This window comes from Panthera onca, chromosome D1, assembly GCF_046562875.1.
Source record: "Panthera onca isolate mPanOnc1 chromosome D1, mPanOnc1 haplotype 2, whole genome shotgun sequence".
NCBI classification, from domain to species: domain Eukaryota; kingdom Metazoa; phylum Chordata; class Mammalia; order Carnivora; family Felidae; genus Panthera; species Panthera onca.
This window is the reverse complement of record NC_138348.1, coordinates 14706338-14726132: the sequence shown is the minus strand read 5'-3', so window position 1 is coordinate 14726132 and position 19795 is coordinate 14706338. Positions and strand designations below refer to the sequence as shown.

Sequence of the window (19795 nt, the reverse complement as noted above, 5' to 3'; positions counted from 1 at the left end):
CAAAAGAATAGGCATTAACTGTACTTTCAGTGTTTGGTAGAATTCCCCAGAAAAGCCATCCAGTCCTGGACTCTGGTTTTGGGGAGATTTTTGATTATAGATTCAGTTTCTTTACTGGTTATGGGCTGCTCAAATTTTCTATTTCTTCCTATTTCAGTTTTTGTAGTTTATATGTCTCTAGGAATTTGTCCATTATTTCCAGATTGCCCGATTTATTGGCATATAATTGCTCATAATACTGTCTTAATATTGTTTGTATTTCTGCAGTGTTGGTTGTGATCGCTCCTCTTTCATTCTCCATTTGATTTATTTAGGTCCTTTCCTTTTCTTCTTGATCAAACTTGTTAGAGGTTTATCAATTTTATTAATTCTTTCAAAGAACCAACTCCTGGTTTCATTGATCTGTTCTTTTTTTTTTTCATTTTGATACAATTGATTTCCACTCTAATATATATTATTTCCTGTCTAATGCTGATTTGGGGTTTTATTTGCTGTTCTTTTCCCGACTCTTTTAAATATAATGCTAGGTTGTTTTTCTGGGACCTTTCTTCCTTCTTTAGGAAGGCATGCATTGCTACACAGTACCCTCCCTCTATGACTGCCTTGGCTCTGAGCAGATTTTTTGCTGTGGTGTTATCATTTTCTTTGGCCCATATACTTTTTATGTACCTCTTTATCTTCTTGGTTCACCTATTCATTCTCTAGTAGGATGCTCTTTAGTATCCAAGTATTTGTTGTCTTTCTAAATTTTTTCTTGTGGTTGATTTCGAGTTTCACGGTGTTGTGGTCTGAAAATATACAAGGTATGATGGCAGTCTTTTTGTACTTATTCAGGGCTGATCTGTGTCCCAGTATGCGATATTTTCTGGAGAATGTTCCACGTGCACTGGAGAAGAATATGTATTGTGCTGCCTTAGAATAGATTGTTCTGAATATATCTGTTAAATACATCCAGTCCACTATGTCATTCAAAGGCTTTGTTTCTTTGTTGATTTTCCACTCAAATGATCTGTCGTTTGTTGTAATTTGGGTGTTGAAGTCCCCTACTTTTATCGTATTATTGTCAATGAGTTCCTTTATATTTGTGATTAATTGATTTGTAAATTTGTGGTATCAAACCTTGGGGACATAAATGTTTACAATTGTTAAATCTACTTGGTAGATAGACACCTTAATTATGATCTAATGCCCTTCTTCATCTTTTGTTACATTCTTTATTTTGAAATCTAGATTTTCTGATATAAGACTGGCTACTCCAGCTTTCCTTTGGCAACCATTAGCATGATAGATGGTTCTCTATCTCCTAACTTTCAATCTGAAGGTGTCTTAAGTCTAAAATGAATATCTTGTAGTCAGCATATAGATGGATCTTGTTTTTTTTCTTTATCCATTCTTTTACCCTATGTGTTTGATTGCAGCATTTAGACCATTGACATTTAGAGTGAGTCCTGAATGATATGAACTTATTGCCATTGTGTTGTCTGTGGAGTTGGAGTTTCTGGTGGTATTGTCTGGTCCTTTGTAGTCTTTGTTGCTTTTGATCTTTTTTGTTTTGTTTCGTCTTTTCTCCTCTCAGAGAGTTCCCCTTAAAATTTCTTGCAGGGCTGGTTTAGTGTTCACTAACTCCATCAGTTTTGTTTGGGAAACTTTTTATCTCTCCTTCTATTTTCAATGACAACCTTGCTGGGTAACGAATTCTTGGCTGCATATTTTTCTGATTGAACACGTTGAACATATTTTGCCACTCCTTTCTTGCCTGCCAAGTTTCTGCAGATAGGTCTGCTGCAAACCTGATCTGTCTTCCCTTGTAGGTTAAGGACTTTTTTTTTTCCCCTTACTGCTTTCATGATTCTTTTCTTGCGTGAGTATTTTGGGAACTTGACTATGATATGCCTTTTTGATGCCCGTTTTTTGTTGAATCTAATGGGAGTTTTCTGGGCTTCGTGGATTTTGAGGTCTACTTTTCCACTATTATTTGTTCCCATGACCCTTCTACCCCTTTTCCCTCTCTTTGTCTTCTGGGACCCATATGATTTGGATGTTACTCCTTTTTAATGAGTCACTGAGTTCTCTCATTCTTATAACGTGCTCTTTTGTCTTAGTTTTCCTCTTTTTTTTCTGCTTCATTATTCTCTATAGTTTTGTCCTCTGTATCATGAATTTGCTGCTCTGCTTCATCCATCCTTGCCACCATAGCACCATTCGAGATTGAATGTCAGTAATAGCATTTTTAATTTCACCTTGACTGGAGCTTACTTCTATTATTGCCACAAACGGGATTCTTCACGTTTTTTATTTTACCCTGGGTAGTATTCTTACAATTGTGATTCTAAATTCGTGTTCTGTCATCTTGCTTGTAACTGTGTTGATTAAGTCCCTGGTTGCCATTTCTTCCTTTTCTTTTTTTTGAGGTGAATTCCTTCATTTCATCATTTTGAAGGAAGAAAAAGAATTAACAAAATAAAGTAAATAAGTAAAAATAAAAAATTAAAATCAACACAAAAAAAATCAAATGAAGGATGCTAGTCACATGTGTGTTCTGGATGTTTGTTGAAAGAAGTTTGATAGAATAGAGAAAAAGAGGAAAGAATAGTAGTGAAAAAAAGGCAAAGAGTTGAAAATTTAAAATAATGAATACAATAACATAGAATAAAAAGAAATGAGGAAAGTGAAATAGATTTAAAAATTTACAAAAACGTGAAAAATACAGTAGAAAAAACTGAAGAAAAATCTTTTCATAAAAATGGGAATAAGTATCATATTTTTCTCTTTCTGTCTTCATGAACAAGAAAAGAAAAGAAAATTAATATAGAGAACAAACATATGGGAGCTGGAGGGGTTGTGAGTTGGTGGATGAATAAATGGGCAAAGGACATTGAGAAAGACACTTGTTGGGATGAACACTGGATGCGAGATGTAGGCGATGAATCACTGGATTCTACTCCTGAAATTATTAGTGAACTATATGCTGACTAAATTGCATGTAAATTAAAAAATATAATGTGGTATGTACAATGCAGTCATAGCATTAAAATGAATGAAATCTTACCATTTGCACCAACATGGATGGACTTAGAGTGTCCATAAGCTAAATAACTCAGACAGAGGAAGTCAAATAGCACATGATTTCACTCATATGTGGAATTTAAGAAATAAGGCAAATGAACAAAGAAAAAAAAGATAAGAAACACCCCAGACTCTAAAATACAGAGTAGAAAATGCTGGTTGCCAAAGGGAGGTGGGTAGCTGGGTGAAATAGTAAAGGAGATCAAGAGGAGAGACGATACTCTAGAGGTAGCCAGTCTATGACACTTGTGATGAGCACTGAGTAATGTGTAGAATTGCTCAATAACAAAAGTGCATTTCATTGTTAGTATAACTTGAATTGATTTAAAAATAAAAAAATATTTTAAAAATGTCTTAATTTCCATATTCTTTCTCTTCTCTCTTTACCTACTGACTCAACTGACTTCAAAATATTTAGAAATTTTAATGAGTAGGTTTCATTGTAATTTTATATTTTATGAGTCTCATTAAGATTTATTGTATTATATCTAAGAGTGACATTCTCTAGAATGAGAAAGAGGGGTAAGTTTAGAACCTTGCTTAAAGTGACAGAGACAAAAATAGTGAAGCTAGAATTCAATTATATCACATGTGGTTTAACCTGTACATGGGCTCTGAGTTTTGTGGGGTTAGAAAAGATTTGGCCTAAAGAGCAGAGCATTTGGGAACTTTCAGTGATCTATACCTGCTTGCTTTTTCTGTAGGGCAGGGACAGGAGTGGAGCACTTGGTAACTGAAGTGAGATGTGTCCCTTAGGACAGACTGGAGAGGGAGAAGGGCTCTGGGGACAGAATCTGCCCACTGACAGTCTTGTTCAAAATCCTTGGCACTGTGGTTTGCTGTGGTCAAGGATTGACTGAGTTTATCCCTTGGGGTTGGGTGGGAAGGACAGAGTCCTTGTCCCTTCAAAGGCTCAGCATTTGTGAACATCTATGAAATCTCTATAAATATCTGATTTAGGAGGAAGAAATGTTAATTCATGTGCTCTTCCAGGGGTTTTTTGGGGGGGTGGTTACAGAGCTGCTTTAGAAATGTTCCTATCATAGAATAGTGGGGATGTTTCCTTTTTATTCTCGTAAGTTTCAATAATAGAAGTGAGAAATTTTATGCTGATATTACAGCTCTAACTCAGGCCTTCTAGGAAAGACTGGCGATCTGTGGAGTATCTCCTCTCCCCACAGACCTTGCACTGGAAAGCTGAGTAAATCTATTGGATGTACGTTTACATGTTGCACACTTACTGCACATGATTCATCTTCAAAGTAAATCTGAATTGCGAGAGCAAATCTAGGAGCTCTCTATTAGATCTCATCTTCTTTATGAGCAATAAGGTAAGTTTTCAAACCCAAGTAAACTATGTTCTTTTCCTTGCCTCCCATGCAGGACTGGGTTTTAGGGCAGTTGCCATGATATAATTCTGTCTCCTGAGAAGCTTGAAGCTCCGGGAACATATTTGTCTTAGTGATGAGAGGATCTGAATGTGTCAGGGCTTCCAGCTTTCGCTGGTCTCTGCTTGATGTGTCACAGTCTCAGGAGCAAATTTTTAAAAATATAATTTGTTTTCAAATAACAATATGGAATGCTTTAGGAGTTTGCATATGATCCTTGCGCAGGGGCATGCAATCTTTGTGCGTTCCAATTTTAGGAATTGTGCTCTGAAAGCGAGCACACTCGGGACCAATTCCTTGGAAGGGGGTGGTTATATTTGAGGGGGCAGAGGTATAGTACCCTATACATGTGGGTTTCTTTTTCTTTTAATTGATTAAATAAGCATCTGACCCTCAATTTATTTATTTACCTATTTATGTATTAAATTAAATGTTTGTTTATTTTTTTTGAGAGAGAGAGAGAGAAGAGAGAAAGAGATAATGAGTGAGGGAGAGAGAGAGAATCCTAAGCAGGCTGTCAGTGCAGAGCCCAATGCTGGGCTTGATCCCGTAAACCCCGAGATCATGACTTGAGCTGAAAGCAAGAGTCTGACTCATAACTGACTGAGCCACCCAGGCACCCCCTATACATTTGAATTTCTTATGTATAAGGCTTAATGCTGGGAAAAAGGATTGGATTGTATACTGACCATACACCATCATTATGCATTGGCACTGTTGATTACACGATTCTATTATATACTGATTGTTCTGCCAGTCGTGATATTAAAGTTGTCTGTCCAGACCCACTGTCACCCCTGCTTACAGCTAAGAATTATATTCTCTTTCTGCTGTTGGGGTAAGGGGTATATATGGAGTGGAGGAATGAGAAGCAAACTCTCTCATGAAATCCAAATCTTTATCCCTAACAAGATTCTTTGCTCAACCTTACACCGTGGGCTTAAATGATAAATGTGAACATAAATAAATATAAATATAAATAAACAGAAACATAAATATAAATATAAATATAAATTCTGCTCTCTTTTTTAATCCCTCTTCAATATGCATCCATTTGAGAGTCAGGATACATACTGGGCATGGCAGTGCTTTTCTTCTCTACTGGTTCATGGTTTCTGGCTTTATGCCGGCTCCACCCAAATGAAAGGAGTCTGATGCTTTGCTTGGCAGGGCTGGTGAGGTGTGGACTGTTTGAGAAGGAGAGATTTCCATGGAGCACAAAGGTTTGAGTTCTGGTACTGGTTGCTTTTTGACTGCTCTCTGCTAAGCTGCTTCCCAGCCTAGTCAGAGGTGTACAAAATAGAACAACGTGAAATTCCCTTATGAGATTTAAAAATCAAATGAACAAAGAAATTAGAGGAAGAAAAAAGAAAGAAGGCTATAGTCAAGGGTTGTATGATCCAATAAATACACACACACACACACACACACACACACACACACACACACATTTTAACATTTGAAGGCCATTAGCGAGAAAGTTGTTTGGGAAAACCTGGAAGGCTCTGGTGAGGAGATGAACAGGGTACTCTGGACACAGGAAGCAATGGAAGGGGGAAGTTTATCAGACAAAGGTCATTTAGCCACTAAGAAATGTTGAAAATGTAGGGACTGAGATAGTAAGGACATATTCAGGAGGGACAGCAAGTGTCAGGCATGGCTGGAACACACATGAGCAGAAGCCCTGGGAGGAAAGGTGGTAAGCAAGACTATGGCACAGCGTTTGAGGACTTTGAAAGTCATGGTGAGTATTTCAGCCTTTGCACTTGAAAACCACAGCAACCCTTTAATCATAAGTTATGATTCATCATATTTTTAGAACGCCCACTTTTCCTTTTCAAGTTGTAGCTAGGAGGTAAAAAGAGGGAGAGGATAGAGAGTGAGGAGAAGAGGGAATTTCTGAAATTGTTTCCTTTCCTTCTGTTTAGAAACATAGAGGGTCCACTTAAAGAACTATAGGATTGACCATTTGTAATACTGACGTTCATGAGATACCAGCCCGATTTTGTACTATGTATGAGCTAATAATGCTCACAGTGAAAACTCACGTAGTTATCTCCCTTGACATGTTATTTTTCTTCAACAAAATGGTGTGAGACATTTTATTTAGAATTTGATGAGTATTAGACACTGTGTGAAAGGAGTTTTTATGTCCCATGTTTTGAGAATCTAAACTGATCCTGTTTTTAGATCAGTGAAAATACTCTGCATGATATTACGATGATGGATGTCTGTTACTAGTATGTACCGAAACCATAGAATGTACCACACCCAAGAGTGACCCTTGTGGTAAGCTTTGGACTCTGGGTGATGAGGATGTGTCACGGTAGGCTCATCAGTTCTGGGAAATGTACCGTTCTGGCGGGCGATGTTGGTAATGGCAGGGGTGATATTTGGGTGGCGGCTAGGGACCATATGGGGAATCTCTGTACCTGTGTGTTGGTGTTGCTGTGAATGTAGCACTGCTCTAAAAAAATTAAGTCTTAGCAACAAGAATGAACTAAAAAGCAACAACGACCAAAAGATCTTATTAAAGCTGAGAGGAGTTGTGTGATTTTGCTACCTCCTCCCCGCCCCCCACAGAGACAGCTGAGAGGGAGCCCATCTGCTCCTCCTCTGAGAGGGGAAGGGACAGGTCTGGAGTCACCACTGAATCATACTCGGGATGCCTGCTGGGCCAGTCTTCGTTCTGTTGGGGCCACAGTGGATCCACCTGTATGTTCTCCATTGAGTTTCCAAGTGCAGGGGATTCAAAGATGGATGTCTTCAGGGCAACCCTGACATCTTGAAGGGAGCAGGCACCTCATTCCAGATAAGCCCAAATCCAACTGGACTATGATTAGAAAACTAGATGACTAAATTTTGATAAACAGCTGAATGAGTTTGTCCTTCTGTGCTGAATAAATCTCAATAAAATCAGCTCTCATATCTTGTATATCTCCAAATCTCATACTTGACGGCAAAAATATGTACAGATTTCATAACATGGCTTCCATGGCCTTTGGCAGAGATAAAACCTTGTTTTTCCAAGTTATTCTACTATGACACTAGAATCAGTCTAAACCAGATTTTTCATACTGATCTTCTCTATTTGTCCCATGATCCCCATTAAAACTTTGGTTGGTTTCTCTCATGTCAAATGCTCTCACCCCTCTGATTTTTGTATCTTTGGATCACAAACTCTTTACAACCAAGGTTATATTTTATTTTCACTCTCATGTCATCATGGTTAACATATAGGGAAGCTGTTTGCATTTTGCATTTGTTTTTTACTATTTTTATTTATTTATTTTTAACATTTATTCATTTTTGACCCACAAAGAGAGACAGAGTGTGAATGGGGAAGAGGCAGAGAGAGAAGGAGACACAGAATTTGAAGCAGGTTCTATCTAGGCTCCAAGCTGTCAGCACAGAGCCGGATGCGGGGCTGGAACTCACGGACTGCAAGGTCATGACCTGAGCCATCAGCTGCTCAACCGACTGAGGCACCCAGGCGCCCCTGTTTTTTAGTATTTGTTAAGGATATTTGGAGTTGCCATTCCCAGCTCCTGATCACCATGAATTAGCAGGAACCACAGTGCCGAGATGATTTCAACTACTCGGGGAAGGAAATATGTGTCAAAAACAGTTGTGCAGATGTATTAAGGGTAAATGAACAGGTAGATTAATATCCTGGTAATTTTAATAATCATAATGGAATGTTGATACTAGTAATCATAATGAAAGAGCCATTCCAATCACAGTTACTAAATACCTGCATCTCTTCTGCGTCGTACATACTGAATTATTTAGCCTTCACAGAAACCCTAAAAAGTAGATTATTTTAATCTTCATGTCTACAGAGGAAGAAAAAGTAGCACAGAGTTATATAGGGACTTGTGAAATATGGCATCATACTGCGCAGTGGGTGGGGTATGAATCCTGGAGGTGTGGCTTCAGCCTAGATGCTCTGTCATTGTGCTAACCTACCTCTCTGCTCTGCTTTAGGGGATTTGCATCTTAGGGAACCTGGTTTAGAACTTGAATTTCTTCAATCAAATCTATAGTTCATCTCTTAACATAACCCTGAGTTTTTCACTGACCCATCTATCCTTTAGGAATTTTTACTCTTCTCTTTGCAGATGGTTTCTATTCTTCTAATACCAATCACATAGTCCCTTACATAATTAATGCTTTCATCTATGCATATCTTAAAACTCAAAAATCATTAAGAACAGGTGAGTATTTTGCCCAATCTTCGCAATAAGTCCAGATAATTGTGATTTGATATTTATGGAATTCTGAGAGAAGGGAACAGGCAGTAGAATTTTAAAATGTTTTGAAACAAACACTAAATTAGAATGGGGAAATGGACAGCTTGTAATAAAAGAAAAGGAAAAAAAGTCAGAGAAAAAGAGAAAAAGTAAAATCATAATAGGGAAAGTAGCAGAGGCGGGGACTTACATAGCTCTCACTTGTTATAGGCTGGATCTTTTTCTCATTTTATCTGCAGTGCAGTGTAACCATGTTATGTGTAAAGTAGCTTTCCCCAGCTAGTAAAGAGTGGAGCTGGGATTTGAACCCAAGACATCTGACTACAGCAACTGTGTTCTTGACCAAGAAATGTAGTTATTTTCTTGATGAATAGCCATCCCAGATAAAATATCAAGATTGCAAAATATGAACTGACCAAAGATAAAAAATTTCATAAAAGCAATATTTTCATTAAAAATGTAGTAACAATGTAAAATGTGGTTGGTGATAAAAATGTATGTGCATATAACAAACTACAATTGTTTTCTACTAACCAAATGAGAGAATAAGATCATGTCATAAAATAACCTTTCTTGTTTGTTTGCATGTTCATCAGCTTTTTTGCAAAATCATCAACCTTGAAATATTGATCATATGTGTATATAGTAAAGGATGTAGAGATACACACATTTGTAAATATACTTAGAGAATGTTTCCTAAAAGACATTTCTAAAAGAAAACCAAAAGTAGTTATTTCTGGAGAGTAGGAGTATAAATTCAATAGTTTGGAGACAGCTTTAAATATTCTTTTATTCTTCTGTGTCTTTTGAATAACGAATGATAGACATGAATTATTTCATCATAAAATATAGTTAATAAATGGACACAAAATGTTGAGAAACATTTTTAATAATTATCAACAGCATGATGATCTCTAGCATTTGGGACAACAACATCATACTTGGGAAATTACTTTAGGTTGTTATCTATGTGACTCAAAATTGGAAACTATATAAATAACTCAAAGGACAAATGGTCAAAAGATGCCAGTTACAAAGCTTTATATAATGTCGCGTAATTAAATTAACAGTTAAACTAATGATAAGTATAATGACATGGGAGGAAGTGTTATAATAATTCAAGTCAAAATCAGGACACAAAATGATATTATATGGTGATTTCAGTGACAAACTCAACATGTTATGAACAAATACTTGAACTAGAACAATCATAACATAGTATGTTGGAATTATGGGATACTTTTAAGATGAAATTTTTAGAAGTATCCTGGTGACTTCAGGGTAAAATAAACATCTTTGAGTAACAGGCATCATTTAGATTATAGGCATCATTAGGAATTTTATAGCATGTTGAATTCACAGGCAGAGATGCTCAATATTCTGAGTTTAGTCCCACAGTACAGTCAAGAAGGTAAACCGTTTTCCTAAATTATGTCAACTTCAAAGGTGTCCCGACATTTGTTATATAATGGCGTCAGTAAAACTGACATTGAACAAGGGAGGTTAAGTAAAAGATTGTCAAAACAGATTTTTATAAAGCATATTTCATCCAACATACTGATGGAGTCAGAGATAAAGGGGTTAGGGACCCAAAAATGAGTGAACTGAGCAGAGAATACTTTCTTCCAGAGGGATTTTCCAACAAGTTAATTATAGTGGAATAGTGTTTTCCAGATTTCAAAGCACATATATAAAAAAATGCATAACACATGAGATATATGTGTGTATCTGTGTGCATATACAATCTTTTAATTCTTAAGGAAACTCAGGATCAGCTAAGGCAAATATTTGCACTCCCTTTTTCACATGAAAGCTAAATTATGAGACAGTTAAGTCACTTGCCCAAGGAAAATTCAAGTGCTGCAGTTTTCAGTCTTGGTAGGAATCATAATTTTTTAAGGACATTTAATTTTTACTCCCCAAATGCAAAGGCTTTGTTGACCCAAGGCAGTTAGCTTCTGAATCAACAGATAGATCTGGGAGAGGCTTGGGCATCTGTGGAGCAAAAGCAAGGCATTCAGAGTTCAGCCCACCGATCTTCCCAAGCTGTCACTTCTTTTCTTCTCTTTGCAGATTCAGCCCTTGTCCTCAACTGCACCTTACTTTCAGCCAGTAGAATTGCGATGAATAGCAGTGTGACTGAATTCATTCTCCTTGGGTTGACTCGGGATGCAGGAAAGCAGAAGGCAGTATTTGGGGTCTTCTTGATTCTTTACCTTGCGACACTGTTGGGGAACTTTCTCATTGTAGTGACTATTAAAATAAGCAAGACCCTTGGGAGTCCCATGTACTTCTTCCTGTTCTATCTGTCTTTTGCTGACGCCTGCTTCTCTACAACCACAGCCCCCAGATTGATTGTGGATGCCCTTGCTCAGAAGAAGACCATTTCCTACAAAGAGTGCATGACTCAGGTCTTTGCAGCCCATTTCTTTGGGTGCATGGAAATCTTGGTGCTCATCCTCATGGCTTTTGATCGCTATGTAGCCATTTGTAAGCCCTTGCGATACACAACCCTCATGAGCTGGCACATGTGCAGTGTTTTGGTGATTCTAGCCTGGGTGGGATCTTGTATCCACTCTTCAGCACAAATTTTCCTGGCTTTGAGATTGCCTTTCTGTGGCCCCAATGTGATTGATCACTATTTCTGTGACTTGCAGCCCTTGTTGAAACTTGCCTGCATGGACACTTATGTGACAAATTTGCTAGTTGTTTCCAACAGTGGGGCCATATGCACGGTGAGTTTCATAATCCTGCTTATCTCCTATGTTGTCATCTTGTACTCTCTGCGTAACCACAGTGCTGAAGGAAGGCGAAAAGCCCTTTCCACCTGCACCTCCCACTTTATTGTTGTTGTCTTATTTTTTGGCCCATGCATATTCATATACACACGCCCGCCAACCACATTTCCAATAGACAAGACAGTGGCTGTGTTTTATACAATTGGGACGCCCTTGCTCAACCCTCTGATCTATACACTGAGGAATATGGAAGTGAAAAAAGCCATGAAGAAATTATGGTGTAGCAAAGTATGACTTCTCTTGATACAGGATATTTAGGGATTTTAATGTATATTTCCTTTTTTTTCTAATGTATATTTCCTTAAGAGATTGGTTTTCCTTCATGGACTGGAAAGATGAAATATTCTCATTGGGGGAAAATCCATTAAGGAATTTTAATATCACTAATATTTTATATATTTAATTGACTTATCATGAATAAGTACGAATGAATATACATCCTTAATTCTGAGAGGATTGCATTAGAATAGGATAATTTAAAGTCTGTAACCATTTTTGAACCACCTTGCTGGCCCTTAGTTGAATTCTATTCACCTATGGCCATATTTACCTGATAATTTCACCTCCTGTGCAATTTGTCTTCAGAAAGAAATGCACTGACTAGTGACAGAATGATTGTGTAGTGTGTGTATGTGTGTGCACACACTAATTCTTTACAGATTTTATTCTCGTCCTTAAGAACTTGGACATAGAGCTAATCCATATGGAACTGGAACTTAGAAATGAAGGTAGTGGTCTTGACTACCTGGGACTTAGCGATGATGTTCTGAGAAATTCTGTGGTGGAATCTGTGCCTAAGCCTGACTCACTGGGACATCTACATGGATGGACCCTCAAGCTCCCAGAAAAGCTGGAAACCTCAGTGAAAACCTGGACCTTCACTGGAAAAAACTCTCAATGTTTGGTGAATGGTGGGAGAAGGAGAGTTGTACACTTGGCAGTGATGGGCGGTATCTGCCAGTCAGCTGCTTTATTGGCAGGGTCCTTCCCCTTCATGTTCACAGAGAAGGGGCAATGTGGGTGTTTGGCAGCAGGAATATGCAGAAGGATGAGGGGTAGAAGGAGGGCTGGAGAACTATGTACACTGTAGAGACAGAAAAGGTGAATGGAAAGTGGTAAGGTTAAGAAAATATGTTTATTAGTGCTCAGAAAGCTGTGGGAATTCTCTTCTCATGCTTAGATCATAGAGATCCCAGATTCCCTTAGATTTTAGATAAGGTCTCAGTTGGGAGGGGTGGGAGAAGTGGTCAGGGGACAGAAAGGTCCTACTTGACCTGGTACCTTAACAAACTGGCTCACTCTCTTTGCTTCTGAAAAATCTTGAAATTCTTTTATTTGCCCTCCTTTTGGGGGCTTTTTGTAGGCTGTCTAATTTTAGTATCCTTGATGTGGGAAGAAGGTTTCTATTTCTTATGATAACTGATGACTCCTTGTTAGCCCTCAGAAAGCCAGTGGTTACCTTCCAAATTCTGTACCCTTCCCAATGAACTCTTTTCGGCTGGTCCCTAGAAGATCTCCTTACAGCTTCTCTGTGGCATCTATCTAGTTGTAGGGTACTTCTGTTGACCATTTCCTTTGGTTTGGAAATAGGCATAAGGTGATTTAGACACACAGTTCACATCCATTGTGTCTACTCAACATTTCAATTTTAACTCCTTGCTACATGAGAAAGGTTACATTATAAATAATTTCTGTGAACACTGGACCCCAAGATAATTTATTTTCATTTAGAAAGTGATTGTACATTACTCTGAAATGAGAAATATTTACTTCTTTTCACATAAAAGCTAAAATTTTAAGAATAAAAATTTGTATAACATAACCTTATCTGTAAATGAGAAAGACTTCAAGTGAACTGGGTGGAGATTGACCTTGGGAAGGAGTAATGAGGAAAGGTGAAAGGGAGTCACTCCAAGTATAGGAACAAGAGAAAGGAAAGGAAGACAGAAAATAAGTCTTTTCATTGGTCATAAGGAAAAATGACTTCATCAAAGTTTCAAGATGCCTCTTATAAAATCCTTCTGTGATTTCAGTGACTAGCAGAGATGTGTCTGTTCTCTCCTCTCTACATTTAGGTTGGAATCCTTCTGTGCAAACAAAAAGACCTCAGCATCCGGGACAGAATCATCACTAGGGTTCAACAGACAATGGGCATAGTTAGTATTGAGGTAATTATAGCATCAGCCACTTCAAATAGCTGGACAACTGAGGAGGGTCTGTAGGAATCTAACAAGTGATAGGTAGTTACAGAGTTCTGTAGGGTATCATAGAGATCTGTCACCCTCGTCCTTTCTTCACCCCATGAATCAGAAGGGGTGGATCAGGTTAGAAGCTAGAATGAAAGGGTTTGAACAATAAAACACAGTTAAGGAATAATGGCAGTGTCTTAGGTCCCCTGAGCTTCTAAGCTGACCTGCAGTACCTAAAAAATTAAAAATTTCCAGAAGAAAGACAGGATTTTTTAGCTGGGAATTCCAGCAAAAGTGCTGAGATTGCATATTCTATGGGTCAGACACCTCTCCCTGAAACAATCACTGTGGTAAAACAACAACAAAAAGTTCTCTGTGTTCAAATCCAGGTGAATGGGTGGCTCTATGATCTTCTCTGGGACCTCTCAGGTGTTTGGGTTCGATTAGCTATAGTCTGATCTGATATGATCTTGAATGAGACAGTGGTGCTCTTTCCCTGGTGGCCTATTGTCTAGCATGCTAATCCGGGGTGTTCTCACGGCAGAAGTGTCTCAGAAAGCAAATGAAAGTGCACAAACCTCTTGAGGCAGAGGCTCAGAACTGACCTTCTGTCGGGGTGTCTACCACATTCTATCGGCCAAAGTGAGTCACAAGGACTTCCCAGACTCAGAAAGGGAAGGTCTGCAAAGTTACAAGGAAACCAGTGTAGATACAGGGAGGCTAATAACTGTGGGCACAGTGTAATAATTCTGGCCCAAATGCTTACCACGTGCCTGGGAATTTTCAACGTGTTTTGTAGAATTTAATTGATTTCATCCTTAGCAGTGCCTATACTATACTCTATGTCTTTGTTCATGCTGGTCCCATTACCTGGAATGTCCTTTCCTTTGGCTAACTTGGAAACACCTTACTCATGTTTCAGGCTCAACTTCAATGTCATCTCTTCCAGGAAGCTTTTCGTGGCTCAGCCAAAGTCTCTTTATTTACACTCCGTTAGTACTTGTGTAAATTACTTCTCAACATGTTCATCACATTATGTTGAATTTAATTAATTTGTGTACCTTTCCATGGCTTTTACATTTCCTATCTCCAGGGAATTGGCATAGAAGAATTTAGAAGCGTAGGGTTAAACTGGGCTTTAAACTAGGCTTAGAAATTTATCTGGAACAATTCACTTAATCTCTTTGTATCTCAGGTAGCTCATCTGCCAAATGGGAGCACAACGGTAGTGAATGTATAGATTTGTGGCAAAGATGAGATGAATTAACATTGATAAAGTGCTTAAGGAAGTGCCCGTGATATGATAAATGCACAATACCCTTCATTATTATTGCTTATATTTGCATGATCACAATACACATAATCAGTAATGTTTCAATAAGCTGAAACATTTTTAAAACTCTTCGAGGAACTTAAAAAGCAGATGTTGTCTTTCCGAAACAATCAAGATGATGTTCTGAAAAATATTGCTTAGAGAAATTAGTTGAAAGGGTTCAAACATGGGACTGAGCAGGATATATATTTAGTGCTTCACTGACAAGTTACACCAGGGAAAGTTAAGTCACTCACAGGAAGTTTCCTTTCTTCTCTCATTTCCCAGCTTCCTTTCAGTTGAGCGCAAGTGATTTTATCTGCCTGGCCCCTGTGGATTACTACAGCTTTGTGATATATTTGCTCTTGGTTCTTCTCCCCCTTCCCCCCTCCCCGTCCCCCCAAATCTTTGACCATTCTCACATATATATTCAACCACATGGAGTTTAGAATCAGTTTGTCAGTTTCCATGAATATCATCTCCAGAGATTTCGATTAGGAGCTCACTAAATGTGTCAGTTAATTGGGAAAAGTTAACAACTTTCAAATGTGAGTTTCTCCTATCATGAATCGTAGAACTCACCTTATTCAGTTGTCATATGTCTTTTTGTGAAGACGTTTAGTCTGCTTTTTGTAATTTTTGTTACATCTCTTAGTTTGATGATGAAGACCATTTATTTTATTTTTTAAACTTGTTTATTATGCTTACATTTGGAAGTAATATTGTGCTTATTTTTGACCAAGATTTTTAATAAACACTATAATATGTCTGTTGATTGTGTTGGTTTTGCTAAGTAGATGAACACATCACCCAGCAATGAATTCTGTTGCTTCATTTTTGGTTTTGATTGCCTTATTTCCTTTTTACTGTTACTTCATTGGCTGACACAGAATTTCCAAAGTGACAGCCAATGGACTGGAATTCACCTGAAAGTTTGTAAATTTGTTTGATCCCAAATTGTTCTTTAGAATACGATTTTACCAACCTTTAAAAAAATCAGCCATCAACCCATTCAAATCATTAAAAGTTATATGAAATATGGATGCCTGATTTGTCTTAAAAATCTGAGTGTGGGGCAAATTTGGATATATGCTCCCCATAGGGTGACCACAGAGCAGAGCTTAGTCTGGGCAGACTCGAATAGGGGACAGCATTTGTTCCCTTTTGTTAGGGAACAGATGTTTTACATTTCTTCTTAAACATCTTTGCACAATTTGACTTTACTCAATTTTTAAAATCTTCCTGGTGTCTGTAGGTATATGAGGTTGAGAACTTGGCATTAAGACTCTTAGTAAAATATATAATAATAGCAGTTATAGAAGATGGCCTTATTTCTGAATTTAATGGATTACTCTTCTAATTAACCGTGACATTTTCTTTAGGCTTCTGGAACACACTTTTCATCAAGTTAAAGAGATTCATTTTCCTTTTAGTTGGTTGTGCTTTAATTATAATTCAGTTTAAAAATTGACATCTCAGAAATAGCCCCCTTTGCTTTTAACTTTATTATTAGAGTTATATAAATATAACTTTATTATTAGAATATCCTGGTACCAGAAATCAGTAAACTAAAGATTGTATCGGAAAGCAGAATATGTAAAAAATTTCCAGACCTTATGTGCTAAAATGTATTTAATGAGAAACCGAGGCATGCTGTGACCTGAGAACTTATTTAATCATCATAAAAAAGATGTGAACAAACTGGCAGTTAACCCTAAATTGTAAGTTGGCACAGTCACAAAAAGCTCTCAACAATTGAATAAGAAACATGAAACTAAAGCTAGAATTGCACTGTTTCTTTGATTGACGTTTATCAAGGTATCAAATCTCAAACATCACAAAATATAAAGTCTTGGACCTCATTCCGAGGACGTTCCTAGTGTTTATATTACACGACTCTAATAAAATAAAGATTATCCTAAGCTTTTTCAAAGACCCAAGTCATCACATTGTTGTGGATTTTTCTTCTGTACTGATACATGGAAAAAATGAAAAACTGTAAAACTAGGAGGATTACTTTACTGTGAAATAAAGATATTTCTAAATGTTTATTTATTTTCAGAGAGAGAGACAGAGAGAGAGCAAGCAGGGCAGGGGCAGAGGGAGAGAGAGAGAGAGAGAGAGAGAGAGAGAGAGAGAGAATTCCAAGCAGGCTCCACACTGCCATCATGGAGCTGGAGGTGGGACTCAAACCCACAAACCATGAGATCATGATCTGAGCTGAAATCAAGAGTCAGATGCTTAACGACTGAGCTACCCAGTGCCCCTACTATGAAGTATTAAATGGTACTGTAAAATTCCTTCTACAATCAAAACTGAAAGAACAAATAGAAACTAGCTGCAAAAGCTTTTTACACTTTGCCTCCAACTCCCCTATAACACAAAAGTTAAAGTCATTCAGCCTTCCTGGAGAATTTCTGGCTCAAGGTTATTTCTAAGAAACCATAACAACATTTGTGCTCTTTGTGGTTATAGGGAGCAGTAGCTGTCTCCACACGACATAATCTGACCCCTGTGTACACTTCTCACCTTGCTTCTTGCCACTCTACGTGGGCCACTATGTTCCTTGAAAATACCATGGTAGTCCTGTTTTAGAGTCTCCCTTTCTAGAATCTTCATCGCGCTCATCCTCACGTGCCATTTCCTTCTGATCATTGCTGTCATTTATTGGTGTTCTCATCATTAAAAGCATTAAAGTTATTAAAAGTATTAATATATTTCATCACTTTTCCTCAACAATCAGCTGAAATGCTATGAGCTAATAGAATCCTTCTCTTCCTATCCAATATGAAGGACCCTCCATAAAATAACCAGAGCCTTCCATTTCCACAAACTCTGTTCTAATGATCACTCCCTGCCTTTTGTTTGTTTGTTTTTAATTACTTATTGATTATCTCCTTGTTCGCCCCAACTATCTGAACTTGGCTGTTTGGGCAGGGGAGTGGGGAAAGCTCTTCCATTCTATAATCATTCAACAGACATTTATTGAAAACCTAACAGATGCCAGGCATAAATAAAACAGAAGTCCTTCCCACAAGATGTCCAGTACAGAGAAAGCTGGCAAGTAGCCAAAGTCAAATGACGTTTATGTAAAAGCAATTATACTATTGATCATTTTTACTAAGAAAATAAGGAAGATGTCGGCGTAGGGATTATGGTAAGAGTGGGGGAATCTTTAACAGAGGTGTGAGGGGGAGGCTCTATGAGGTGATAGTGCTTCCTCTCTTAGTTTGAAGCTTTAAATTAGGGGGAAACAGCCACCTGAAGAGGAGGAGGGCTTGCTCTCAGAGAGAAGCAAAAACTTGAAGAGCTGTGGGGGCAGGTGAAAAAGTCCCACAACTGCTGACGGACAGTGAAGGAGGAGGTGAGGCGCTCCAGATGTGGACTTAGAGGCAGTAGAAAGATTAAGTGGAGAATTTTACCACAAGGCAGGATGTTTCTAAAGGCAATGGGAAGCCAAGGAGGGTCTAAATCAGTAGCAGATCATAATCCTTTAACAAATCCATGGTCCTTAAATCCTAAATCATAAAGAACTTTATATTGTTAAGAAATCCCTCTGGCCGCTAGTGGAGAATGGACAGTTTATTTCTCACACGTGTCTGAAAGAATTCCTCTTTATGGGAGACATGATGCTCTTAGCATGACACGCACCTGCCAACAAAAGCCCCGCCCCCTTTCCCCCACAGTTTCCCCATGGCATTTTTCACCTCTGCGTTCCTCAGGGTGTAGATCAGGGGGTTTAACATGGGCGTGATGATGGAATCAGACACGGCCATTGCCTTGTCTAGGGGGTAAGTGGCCACAGGCCGCACGTACAGGAAAATGCAGGGCACGAAGAACAAGACGACCACAGTGAGGTGGGAGCCACAGGTCGAGAGGGCTTTGCGCCGCCCCGCAGAGCTGCAAGACTTCAGGGAGCAGAGGATGACCACGTAGGAGGCCACGAGGATAAGGAAGACGGTCACACACATCAGCCCACTGTTGAGGATGACTAAGAGACCCAGGGCGTGGGTGTCCATGCAGGCGAGTTTCAGCAATGGGAACAAATCACACATGAAGTGATCGATGACATTGGGACCACAGAAGGGTATTTGATACATGAAGAGAAGCTGTATTGCTGCGTGGATAAACCCCCCCACGCAGGCGCCTCCCAGCAGCAGGCGTCACACCCGAGGGTTCATGATGCTCGGGTAGTGCAGGGGCTTACAGATGGCCACGTAGCGGTCATAGGCCATCACGACGAGAAGGATGACCCCCACACCACCAAAGAAATGCTCCGCAAAGAGCTGGGTCATGCAGCCTTCAAAGGAGATGGTAGTTCTCTCGGAGAAGGAGTCCACGATCATCTTGGGGGCAATGACAGAACAGTAAGTGGCATCCATGAGGGACAAGGAAGTGAGGAAAAAATACATAGGTGATCTCAGGCTCTGACTTGTGATCACGGTTACCACCATGAGTAGGTTCCCCAAAACCGTGGACACGTACAGGATTAGAAACACAGCAGAGAGCATTTTCCGCAGCTCTGGGTTCTCTGTGATGCCCAAAAGAATGAATTCAGTCGCATTGTTTGCATTCTCCATTTATTGAGTGCTTATATGAGCTCCAGCTGGGAGCTGGAAAACCTAAAAATGCAACATATGATTTATAATTAGTGATTGTTGGCCTCATGTCTTTCCAGGACCTCAGGGACCTTATTATTTGTTTGTATTCATTTATTCACTATCCAAGCATTTGGATCTTAACAACATGCTAAATGAAGAGTTGAAAAGATAGATACTTCATTCATGCC

The 19795-nt window shown here is 38.7% G+C and overlaps 2 protein-coding genes and 1 pseudogene across 2 annotated transcripts; 1 reads left to right on the top strand and 2 right to left on the bottom strand.

The window, feature by feature from the left end:
* Positions 1-4634: 4634 nt before the first annotated feature.
* Positions 4635-4735, bottom strand: LOC132676373 (U6 spliceosomal RNA; annotated as a pseudogene).
* Positions 4736-10830: 6095 nt separating this feature from the next.
* On the top strand, positions 10831-11739 carry LOC132676868 (olfactory receptor 4C11-like). Its single transcript, XM_060628850.3, has one exon. The coding sequence runs from the start codon at positions 10831-10833 to the stop codon at positions 11737-11739; it is 909 nt and encodes a 302-aa protein (XP_060484833.3).
* A 6721-nt stretch (positions 11740-18460) lies between these two features.
* On the bottom strand, positions 18461-19589 carry LOC144613101 (olfactory receptor 4C6-like). Its single transcript, XM_078434020.2, is given in 1 exon segment — positions 18461-19589. A coding segment is annotated over 1 exon segment (945 nt). The 5' UTR covers positions 19587-19589; the 3' UTR covers positions 18461-18641.
* Between the last annotated feature and the right edge of the window lie 206 nt (positions 19590-19795).

What these genes read in the sequence shown, in the direction of transcription:
- LOC132676868 (XM_060628850.3), top strand. Translation starts at nt 10,831, where the DNA reads ATGAATAGCAGTGTGACTGAATTCATTCTCCTTGGGTTGACTCGGGAT.